This window comes from Apodemus sylvaticus, chromosome 14 (assembly GCF_947179515.1).
Source record: "Apodemus sylvaticus chromosome 14, mApoSyl1.1, whole genome shotgun sequence".
NCBI classification, from domain to species: domain Eukaryota; kingdom Metazoa; phylum Chordata; class Mammalia; order Rodentia; family Muridae; genus Apodemus; species Apodemus sylvaticus.
Window position 1 is genome coordinate 69937189 of NC_067485.1, and position 12285 is coordinate 69949473.

At 44.9% G+C, this 12285-nt stretch overlaps 1 protein-coding gene across 2 annotated transcripts in view; it reads left to right on the forward strand.

Annotated features, from left to right (window-relative positions):
- The window catches only part of Fam107b (family with sequence similarity 107 member B), a 218629-nt gene that overhangs the window by 203054 nt on the left and 3290 nt on the right, over positions 1-12285 (forward strand). For both annotated transcript variants that reach the window (XM_052156278.1, XM_052156280.1), the window contains 2 exons: positions 4011-4194; positions 12131-12281. In XM_052156278.1, the coding sequence (XP_052012238.1) occupies positions 4011-4194; positions 12131-12281 (335 nt within the window). The remainder of the gene's footprint in view (positions 1-4010; positions 4195-12130; positions 12282-12285) is intronic.

Genomic DNA, 12285 nt, shown 5'->3' on the forward strand with positions numbered 1-12285 from the left:
CTCCTGAGGAATGACCCTTGAACTTGTCCTCTGCCCTCCTCACATAAGTGTCTCTCTCTTTCTCTCTCTCTCTCTCTCTCTCTCTCTCTCTCTCTCACACACACACACACACACACACACCATGAACAGGTGCATCCACATGTATTTAGTTACTGTTACTAGTGAGGAAAACTGTGTATTATTCATTTGAATTCATGGTTCAAAGAAAATACGGCCAAAAGAAGATAGATACCTCTAGATAAGATAGGTAATGGTGTTGGCTATAGTTTGGCTAGCAACACCTCCTACTTAAGTACTTATATTCTGGGTAATATCACATTGCTTTCTTTCATTTTCAAAGAAAGCTGGGCAATTAAAGTCAAGGAAGTTAAGGCTCGTCTAAGATCTCCACTCAGTTCTGTTTCTTTAATTGAGTCAGCACTGATTTTTCTTCCCTTGACTTGATATTTGATAAAAACAAAACAGCAGCAGCAACAACATAAAAAAAAAAACAAAAAAACTTACTTCATGGTCCGGTTACTTGGTCAGTAGAGTCAATATGATGAGAAAATCTTAGTGTTAATTTCAAGAAGAGATACCTCAGGTAAGGACAATAACCCCCTTCCTTCTAGACTCTTCTGTCACATCTTTACCCTTAGCCTCCTTGGCTGCTTGGTGCTCAGTGAAGAACCCCACCTGGCCGCCCAGCCTACTCTGAGCTTGTTTCCAAAGGCCTAGGAATGGCTCAGGGGCTCCCCCTTCTGGTAGCTAACCCCTGACTTGGTTACTTCTTTTAAGTAATCTCCATAGTCCTAGGTGGGAAGAGCGGGAAGAGATCCAATCTTTGCATAAAGGGATGAAATGTTACATGTAGATTTCGATGCATACTAAAAAGGGGAGATGACTCCATAGTTGTTGGAGGGCAGAGTTTAACTTCAGTCAGGAAGTTAGGAAATCTTCCTGAGACCCGGCCATGTATCTGCATCTGACTGGGCCTGGTACAAGGTGGATTAGAAACGGACTGGCATGCCTGCTAGAAGGAGCATCAATGGCCACGCCTGCAGGGGGAGGAAGGGCCAGGGAGGGGTAGGGGTAGGGGGAGTCCATAGTGTTTATGCCAGGTCAGTCAGAGCATGGGCTCTGAGAACACGGCACCATATGACTGGAATTCTGTTGTCAGGCCTGGTTAACCGTGAACAGCACGGCTGACCGGAGAGAGCGTCAGGAGGAAAGCCAGAGAGATGGCTGCTTCTTTGCTGCTGTTGTGGGTGCAGAGTGGAAAGCCAAGGAGAAGTGCCCCTACCTAGCTCCCGGCTCCCGTACCAGCCACCCGTCGTAAGGCCACACAGGGCACAGGGAGAATCCATTCCCTTTCCAAACCCCTTTACTGCAGTTTGCTGGAGGTGCGTTGTATACATCTTCTGCTTGGTCCGCAGAAGGCTCTGAGCCTGCTCACGGGTCTTTGGCGGTGGGGCTCTTGTGCCTACCCTCTGACTCCAAGACAGAGAAAATGGAGACAGTGTTGGCTCTGCTTAGGTCAGAACTCATGCAGGTTCACCTGCTGCCCAGGTCCTGTCTGGTAGGAGACCCCCACTTGGGCGAATCTCGCCTGACTGTTACTGTGGCGGAGAGGCTTTCAAAGAAGCTCGAATCTAAAGGGGGAAATCACAAACACTTGTGCTGTCCTCCCACTTGTGCCCTAGCATCCTGGCTTAGGGCTCCTCTCCCTGGAGCTGGCGACTACCCCGTTCTTTCCTTCCCTGCCTCCTCCCTGAAACTGACCTTTGGAGTCCCTCCTGCCTTGAAAGGATGTCATGGCTTAGGGTAGAGAAGCAGGTCCTTTTATGGAAGCAGGCAGCCTACTTTGTCTACTGATTAACCAGAGTGAATCTGCTCTGGCCTCTTAGACAGGTAGGGCTATAGAGCCGCGCCTTGTGCAGTTGAGATTCCAAGCAAACAGCACTGCACGTTTGGCCAGGGAGCAGCGGAGCTGAAGTCAGGCTGGCTGTGATGGGCTCCCTCACTCACTATGTGCAAGGTTTGTATTTCTCTCTTTGCTTAAGGTTGCGGGAGTTCTCAGTTAAAGTATCAGTATTAACAGAGTCGTGGGAAGGTGCGGGTTCTCTGTTAGGTTTTCTACATTTGGTAGCTCCAAGCCTTCATATTACACAGGGTTACCTCAAATATTTAATTATGATGTAATTTCTATTTTAATTAACTTGTTCTTTAGATATTTAATGGGTTTATTTTCATGTTAATTAAAAAAATTTTTTTTACAACACTTGATGTAAAAAAGAAAAAGGTGGGCATTGCAGTTTGGCAAACCTAGTGGACGGGCAATTGGTTTTTAGTGCTATGGCTCTAGCAATATAAGTACGAGCATGATATTTAAATCTCGTTTCTCCGATTGTTGGTGTAGCCTGTGTCTTTTCTTCCTATGGTTGTTGCTGGAGTAAGATAGGACCTGCATCTGCATGTGCCATTCCCAAGGCACTGATAGTTGTTGGCTGTGGCTTTGCCTAGGTTTGGCTTTGATGCTTAATATCCAGTGCTGTTGGTGACAACTCAGGGGTTCACACTACATGTTTGCTTCTCTCCAGTGTCTATGCTGGAGTCTGGATAGATGCTGTGCTTTCTCTCTTCCCTCAACCTCCACATAGCCCCACTCCTCCCCATAACTGTCTGTGCTGGGTGGCCTCCGTGGTCACAAGTTAAAGGGGGGAGCTGGCATTGGACTAAGGGCTTGTTCACGGAGTTTCATGGAGAATCTCTTCTCATTCTTCTGAGGGCAGATTTCACATAATCAATATTAGTTCAACATCTTCCACTTATCTGGAGGAGCTGGGATTAGAACTGGAGGAGAGGTGGTCCTCCCCCCCTGCAGAGAATGGACAGAAATGTACAGTCACCTCCTATCCTGATGTGTCTTGTGGTGTAAATACCAGGGAGGTGGTAATGCAGTGCTGGTATGAATATTTCAGGCGTGGCTCTTCCTCCTGCACAGTCCACTACTTTCTGACCCACGGCATCACGTAGTCAGTGAGGAAGTAGCCAGAGTTAGTAATCATCACTGTGGACACGCCAGAGAAAGCAAGGTTGGAATACTCTGTTGGAGTCAGACCCTTATCTAATTTTGAGTTTGAAAATCAAAGTCACTGAACCAGGACAGACAAATAGGAATCCTCTGTTAATTATGAAATATTCATCTGGTTTGTCATGAGTGCAGGGAGCAGGGATGGTGGGGGAACGCATCTTGGCATGCATCACTCCTGGCATCACTGACTGGCACCAGCCCTTGCCTGTCTTCTGCCATGTGGTCGGCCAGTCCTGGTCTTCGTGCGCCAGCTTCCAGGGGACTTTTCTTCTGTTGTGAAATAGTACTCATATTCATAGGTGTCCACTACGTGCCCACAGCGCTAGTTACAGGTATCTAAGAAGAGACTTTCTTCCTTTGGAGAGGAAGTCGGAGGCCAGGAGGGTTACATGATTGCCCAGCTGTTAGCACATTGCTCTGCTAGAGTTCAGAGACATGTTCTCTTTCGTCTCCACCCAAGGGGTCTTGTTGTAATGTCACCTACCTTCCCTTCCTCCTCCCCCTCTCAGTTCTAGCCCCGAGAATAGGTGACTGGGTCGAAGGGAAACAGGTCACCTGATATCCACGAAGACTACTACAAGTTTTGTCTCTGCAGGCTTGGGCTTCACACTGGGAGTGTGGATTCGTCTGCTGAGGTTGAGGAAAAAGCTGGTACTCAAATGTTTCTTGTGAGCTTGCTTTTGAGAAGTGGCAGGAGGTACCCTATGTGACTTGAACTCAGAGTGTGATTGGCACTGACTGGAGCCAGGTCAGAAGACTCTTCCCTTGTCCCATGGCTCTCTAGTCCCTGGAGGACTAATCAGTGATGTCCCTGGTAGACACCGGAGGACAGCGTGTGCTGGGGTGACAGACCAGACATAGCTCTTCGGGCCTTGACCGTCAGTGAAAGTGTTGCCAGACTAGGCCGCAAATGAATGTGCTTCTCTTTGTGTTTCAGACGGCCCACTTGAGGATATTGACCCCAAGGACTCCTGTCTCGTTCCACGAAACATCATGGCCGAGCCGGACTACATAGAAGATGACAATCCTGAGCTAATTAGGCCCCAGAAGCTAATCAATCCTGTCAAAACATCCCGAAATCACCAAGACCTCCACAGAGAGCTTCTTATGAATCAAAAAAGGTATGAGTGTCGTGTTCCTTCCCGAAGTTTTAAGGTAACAAGGCTTCATCTTGAGTTTACAAAAGCTTCAAGGGATTTCCGCTTGCTTGTCATATTGAAGGCACCCTTTTACCAAGCATGGTGTCTGTCCATCCAGCTCCTACAGATGCAGACACCAGCAGGGTCTGACACTCTCTCCTTTCAAATGCGTGCATGTTTTAAGGAGCACTTGCATTTATTGTGTTTGTGCCTGTGCTCATGCATGTGGGTGACACCTTCCACCATGGGGTGGGGATTGGGGATTGAACTCAGGTCGCAGAGCTTGGCAGCAAGTTCACTGGCTGAGCCCATGTGTGCAGAAGAGAGTGTCCTACGCAGGAGGCAAGGCTGTTTCTTAATTTTAAATCTCTGACATTTTGGGAAGTGTAGGAATCAGATTTAAGTCCTGCCTGTAACTAGTGTTTCCTATTTGCAGAGAGATGTTTATAGAACTTTATTAGACTTAACAAACAATAATATTCTTCCTTGTGTCTTTATTAGGTTTTCTGTAGTATTTTAAATTTTATTGTCTTTCTGTTGAATTTTTAAAGGGATGCAAAATGTCCCCTCTCTTCTTGTGCAGTCTGTCACTCCCATCTCTGCCCCCAATCCCTCTGGGTTCTAGGGCTGGGCCTGCTGCTGCTGCTTGCTTATCTTTAATGCCCGTTGTGTGCAGAGTGTGTGAAGGCGTGTGGAGAGAGGAGGTGGACCTTCCTCAGTTGGTTTCCACCTTACTTCATTTTAGATGAGATGTCTGACTGAATCTGGAGCTCTCTGACTGTCGAGATGGGATGGCCAGCGAGCTCCCAGTCTCTGTCTCCATCCCCCAGGACTGGGGATTACAGGTGCTTGCCTCTGTGACTAGGATCGTTTGTTTGTTTATTTTTAATTGTGGGCTCAGGGGATTCAGACTCAAGCGCTGATGCCTTACCCAGCAGTCACTCTGCCCGACAGAGGCAGCCTGGCCAAGCTCTTGGGGCAGTCAGAATTCGACCCTGAACCAGGGGTCACGCCACTTCTCTCTAAACTCAAAGTGCACAACCTTTCCACACTGCAATGCCTGAGCTAGCTAATGCCAGCCTTGGGGACAGTGAGAGCTAGGGCTGCCTGAAGAGTCGCCTGTGGGCCTGGGAGGTGAATCTGAGGTAAGGCCCTTGCTTTACAAGTGTGAGGACCAGAGTTTGGACTCACAGAACTGTCTAAATGCCAGGCAAATATGATGGCCCATCTGTAGAATCTCAGAACTTGAAAAGCAGAGGCAGGGGGCTGTAGAACAAGCTGGCAGTGGGCTAGCTAAACAGAAGCAGTTCATCGAAGTGAAATGTCGCCTCAACAAAGACGGACAGTGAGGAAGGAAGGTATTCATACTCAAGCTCTGGCTTACACACACACACACACACACACACACACACACACACACACACACGTGTTCAAGCAGGCCAAGAAGGAATGAGCAAAAGCAGAGAGCAATACAAGGAAGCTTCAGTCTGTGGAAGTCAGGTTCTGTGCTCTAAGACCTGTTAGCATCAATATGACCCAGGGTACTAATGGTATTTTTGTAGAGTAATTTGTCACGTGTAACCTACAAAATGAATACTCAGTAAAATTAGGATAGACTTGTGCTTTATTCTTCCTGTTCACAAATTTCATTAAAACTTTTCAGCTAACATGTGTCTTAGAGATTAACTGAGTAGCCCCCGCCCCCCATTATTTGTAAAAGGGAACGAGGCCAAGTGCAGAACGGTTGGGAAAATGGGAACTCACACAAAGCAACCCCTCAGTTTAGAGAGCACCAAACCTGCCGTGTCCCCAGCACAATGCAGGCATGATTTCCCAGGCAGGCTTGCTTCAGCTCCCATGTTTTAGATATTGCTAGGCCTGGGTTTGCTTTGGCCATGTGAGGGCCAAAGACCAGGGCCATGATTTCTTTTTCTGCATGCATCAAAACAGGCAGAAGCTAAGCATTTACAAAGATGCTTAGATTTGTGTTTAGGGCGATAAACATCAGTCCACAGCACCTCGCTGGTGCTGGGCCAACCAGTGAAGTCCCAGCTGCTGACCTCGGAAGAGGGATGCTTAGAGAGAACTCCTGGGTAGGAGTCCCAGTGCTGACAGGAAGGCTGCACTCGGGGTGGAGAACTGCCCTGACAATGCCTCACAGGGCCAGCGAGAAGGCTTGGCCAGTAAAGGCTGAGTTTAGTCCTTGATACACACACACATAGAAAAAGGAGAAAGGTGATTCCAGCAAGTTGTCCTTTGACCTCCATATGCATGTTGTGTGTCCGTGACCAACACACACACACACACACACGGGCACATACACAAAACCTAAATATATGTAATAAAGTGATTTTAAAAGCTACCCAAACTCCCTTATTAAATTTAAATTACAATAGTATATATTAGGTTTTTGTCTTGGTAAGAAAGTATCACAGGCTTGGTGGTTTAAAATGTTGCACACATATCATGTAATTATGAAGGGCATCACTGTCATTTAACCTTCCTGCATCCATGGGTACAGAAGCTTGCTCAGTACAGCATTTGAAAAACTTTAATCTCAACATGACATACTAGGAACAAAATAAGCATAGGATTTAACTCAATCCTGTGTTAGGTTTGGGATTTTAGATTCAAACTACAATACCTACCACAAGAATATAGTATAAATGGTGCTTCTGCAGTTTGTTTAGAGGGGAGAGAACTTGGGTTACGCATTCAACTTTTAGTTTTATGAGCACTGATATATTATATTTCCTATATAAAATATATGGACTAAAATACTAGCCCTAATTTTAGAAAGTGACTCTACTCTGCCTGGGGATGTGGCAGTTGAGAGCTCGTGCTGCTCTTCCAAAGGACCCAGGCTTGGATGCTGACTCTTACCAGGAAGCTCACGGCTCTTGGTGACTGCAGCTCTTGGAGGTCTTGTGCTTCTGTCCTCCTTGGCCACCTGTATTCACATGCACACACAGACATGCACACCTGCACATAATTAGATCTACTCACTAGGATTGGTTCCTGGACAGTCACGAGGGGGTTGGAGATGCTTGTTAATGAAGGCATCAGGGCTAGTAAGGACCCACTGCCATGAAGTACAGTTGGCTCAGCTGCTTTGGTTAACCCAGAAAATGTTGTTAATGTTGAAGTTAATTTTGCCAGTGAAATGTGGGAGATGTCTGAATTTAAATTATTCATATAACTAAAGTCTTAATCTTAAAATGTAATTGTCTGCCGTTTAACATTGAGACCTTATATACGCATAAAACTGAGAAAGTCTTCATTCATTATTCCGTGGTGATGCTTTGGGGTTTTGAGAATGGCATTTTATGATGTAGCCCAGGCTCGTTTCCTGCTTTGGCCTTCTGAGTGCTGAGATTACGGTGTGGTTAATGATACCAGGAACTCATGGGCTTTAACTGTGCTGATTAAAAATGTGATGTCCTTGACGCCCTGTGTGAGGTTGTTTATCTGTCCATTCTTGATAATTGTGAAATAAACCATAAAAGCATAAAAGTAATCTCCCTTCTTTCACTAGGACTTAGAACAGTTTTCTTCTAATCAACTTCCTGCTAATGAAAATAGGGAAAGAGAAAATTCATTGTGATTTTTAAAAAAAAGTATCAGCTTGCAATCCCACCAGCAGTAGAAGAGTGTTCTTCTTTCTCCACATCCTAGCCAACACCTGCTGTCACCTGAGTTTTTGATTTTAGACGTTCTGACTGGTGTGAGGTGGAATCTCAGGGTTGTTTGGATTTTCATTTTCCTGATGACTAAGGATGTTGAACATTTCTTTAGGTGTTTCTCAGCCATTCAATATTCCTCAGGTGAGAATTCTTTGTTTAGCTCTGTACCCCATTTTTTAAAATAGGGTTATTTGGTTCTCTGGAGTCTAACATCTTGAGGTTTTTGTATATATTGGATATTAGTCCACTTTCAGATGTAGGATTGGTAAAGATCTTTTCCTAATCTGTTGATTGCCATTTTATCCTATTGACAGTGTCCTTTGCTTTCCAGAAGCTTGTAGTGGGTAATTATTAAGAAAGAGTACCGCCCAGCCAGGCCTCTGCACCACTCCTTCTAAATATCCGGTAAAGCATGACTCTTAAACTTGAATAGTTAACCAAATATCTTTATGTATATAAAACTCCCAATTACATAATGCCAATTTACAATAACAAAGTTTTATCCCAATTATCTAACCTCTCCAAACACCAGAAATATGTCTGAAGCCATCTGGATATCCGCATCTCCTTCTCCACACTGCTCATCTAGTCCACCAAGCCCTTTCCCTCTCTTTCTCTGCCCGGTCACCTCTCTTAGCTCCCCCTCCTCTCTCCCCTCCAGTCACTGGCCTCTCATTGCCTCAGTGTGAATGGATAGGAAATATCTTGCAACAGAAGCTTTGCAATTTTATGAGGTCCCATTTGTCAATTCTAGATCTTAGAGCATAAGCCATTGGTGTTCTGTTCAGGAAATTTCCCCCTGTGCCAATTTGTTCAAGGCTCTTCCCCACGTTCTTTTCTGTTAGTTTCAGTGTGTCTGGTTTTATGTGGAGGTTCTTAATTCAATTGGACTTAAACTTTGTACAAGGAGATAAGAGTGGGTCAATTTGCATTCTTCTGCTTGCTAGCCTACAGTTGACCCAGCACCATTTGTTTAAAATGCTGTCTTTTTTCCACTGGATGTTTTTAGCTCCTTTGTCAAAGATTAAGTGACCGTAGGTGTGAGGGTTCATTTCTGGGTCTTCAATTCTATTCCATTGATCTACCTGCCTGTCACTGTACCAGTACCATGCAATTTTTAACACTATTTCTCTGTAGTACTGCTTGAGTTCTGTAATACTGATTCCCCCAGAAGTTCTTTTATTGTTGAGAATAGATTTCACTATCTTGGGTTTTTGTTATTCCAGATGAATTTGCAAATTGCTCTTCCTAACTCTATGAAGAATTGAGATGGAATTTTGGATGGGGAGTTCATTGAATCTATAGATTGCTTTCTACAAGATGGCCATTTTTACTATATTAATCCTGCCAATCCATGAGCATGGGAGATTTTTCCATATTCTGAGATCTCCTTCGATTTCTTTCTTTAGAGACTTAAAGTTCTTGTCATACAGATCTTTCACTTGCTTAGAGTCACACCAAGGTATTTTATATTATTTGTGCCTATTGTGAAGGGTATTGTTTCCCCAATTTCTTTCTCAGCCTGTTTATCCTTTGAGTAGAGGAAGGCCACTGATTGGTTGTAGTTAATTTTATATTCAGCCACTCCTCAGGACCCAGCTATACCACTCCTGGACATATACCTAGAAGATACTCCCAACATGTAATAAGGACACATGTTCCACTATATTCATAGCAGCCATATTTATAATAGCCAGAAGCTGGAAAGAACCCAGATGTCCCTCAACAGAGGAATGGATACAGAAAATGTGGTACATTTACACAATGGAGTACTACTCAGCTATTAAAAACAATGAATTCACGAAATTCTTAGGCAAATGGGTGGAACTAGAAAATATCATCCTGAGTGAGGCAGCCCAGTCACAAAAGAACACACATGGTATGTGCTCACTGATTAGTGGATATTAGCCCAAAAGCTCTAAATACCCAAAATATAATTCACAGACCACATGAAGCTCTAGAAGAAGAAAGACCAAAGTGGAGACTTTGGTCCTACTTAGAAGGGGGAACAAAATACCCACGGGAGGAGACACAGAGACAAAGTGTGGAGCAGAGACTGAAGGAAAGACCATCCAGAGACTGCCTTACCTGGGGATCCATCCCATATATAGTCACCAAACCCAGACACTATTATAGATGCCAAGAAGTGCTTGCTGACAGGAGCCTGATACAGCTGTGTCCTGAGAGGCTCTGTCAGTGCCTGACAAATACAGAGGCAGATACTCTCAGCCAACCATTGGACTGAGCATAGAATCCCTAATGGAGGAGCTAGAGAAAGGACCCAAGGAGCTGTAGGGGTTTGCAGCCCCATACTTGAATACCTATATGAACCAACCAGTACCCCCAGAGCTCCCAGGGACTAAACCACCAACCGAAGAGTTCACATGGAGGGATCCATGGCTCCAGCCGCATAAGTAGCCAATTATGGCCTTGTTGGGCATCAGTGGGAGGAGAGGCTCTCTGTCCTATGAAGGCTGGACACCCCAGTGTAGGGGAATGCTGGGAAAGTAGGTGGATTGGTGAGGAGGGGGAAGAGGGATGGGATGGGGGTTTTTGGAGGGGAAATGAGGAAAGGGGATAACATTTGAAATGTAAAGAAAGAAAATATGTAATTTTTTAAAAAAGTAGGTAGAAAAGATGCCAGCATTAGTGTATCTGTGTGTTTGTATAATTTTCTAAGAAGTATAAAATGTGGATTGGTTTGGGTTCATTGTGACTTGTGTGACTTTGTTTAAAGAATGAGGATTTAGTATATCCTATCTCTGATAATGAAGGATACACTGTTAAAATAACACACATATCTCTTCTTTCCCTATTTTTATTAACAGGATGTTGGTTAGAAGAAAACTGCTGTAAGCTTTAATGAAGGGAGATTACGTTTATGATTTTATGGTTAGTTTCACAATTATTGAGAATGAGCAGGCTCAAAACTGCACAGAGGTGTCAAGGAAATCAAATCTTTAATCAGCATAATTAAAGTCCACATGAATTCTCTAAGGTTTTGCTTTGTTTTGTAACCAGAACAATATTTTAGAAATCTTTCTTTAAGGTGTATTCGGCAACTACTAGTTGATTAATCAGTTTATGTTGATAGAATCCTTAGAGGCCATTGTCCCCTAGAGCAGATCAGTAGTCATTGGCTAGCGAGGTAGGCGGCAGCGGGGTGGGGGTGGGGTACAGGTCCCCTGTGTACCCTGGGTCAAATGTGCCATGTGACTAGCTGATCAGTGCAAGTTGCATGCATGTAAGCATAGCATGATCATAGCATGAATGCACACAGCTAGCACACAATGCTCTGCCTCTGGTGTGGAGAGTTTTTCCTGGCCTGTTGTTTCATTTTCATTTGAAGTATATTTAATACGTTTTAGTATCAAATGGAGATTATTTATGGGTCATTGGTGTAAATAAGGAAGACATAGGGAAGAGGTAGGCAGACTCATCTAGAATCTTAAAAACCTGGGGCTGTATAAATCCTAAAGAGAAGAGGGGTGAATGGCATGCAGTTTAGCATTCCCACTGGGCAACATGCTAATGGAAGTCTTACTGTGGGATTGCCCAAGCATTTCATGGGGTGGGGGAAAGGGGGCAGCCTGGTTGAAAGTGGTTTTCCCATGTGAAGAAATGGCCACCCAGTTTTTCTCTGAGGAATGCAGAGTTTCCCTGAAGCCTGCTCTCTTGTGTGTCTATGAAGCACATACATCAGTGGTCTCCGTGATAGCCGGCTGCAGTTAGGAGGGCGGGTGCTCCATCTCCTCTGTCCTTCAGGAACAGCTTAGCCTTGGATGGATCTAAAGGTTCAAGAGCTGCCTTCGGGTCTGAAACATGAGAGGTGGGAGATTTCCTCAGCCATTTTTCTAAGCTGCTTGTCACTAAACTGTCTTCAGAATGTGTGATTAGCGGCTGTAGTTTGTGACTTCAGCTGGATTGGCGCATGTCCCAGGCGTCATCTCTGTTGTGAGTCTCTGCCCCACCCACTGTGTAAGCGAGCTGCTGCCTGCCTTCCCCACAGCCCTCGGCTTAATGTGTTTTTATTGGATTCATAGACTTTATGAACTCTTCAGAAGATGCCTTTGGCTTCTCTTCCTTGCAGTAAGCGTCTGCGTGCTTAGTGGCCGATACCCTCCCCTGGCTGATCCCATTTTCCTCTCTTCTGCAGCTCATGCCTTCACTTACATTTCTTTTCCTGAGAAATACTTCCAGTGAGCTGACAGTTTTTCAATCCTTTCTTTGCCCAGGGGTCTTGCCCCTCAGAATAAACCAGAACTGCAGAAGGTGATGGAGAAGAGAAGACGAGACCAAGTGATAAAGCAGAAGGAGGAGGAAGCGCAGAGGAAGAAGTCCGACCTGGAAGTAGAGCTATTAAAGCGGCAGCAGAAGCTGGAGCAGGTAG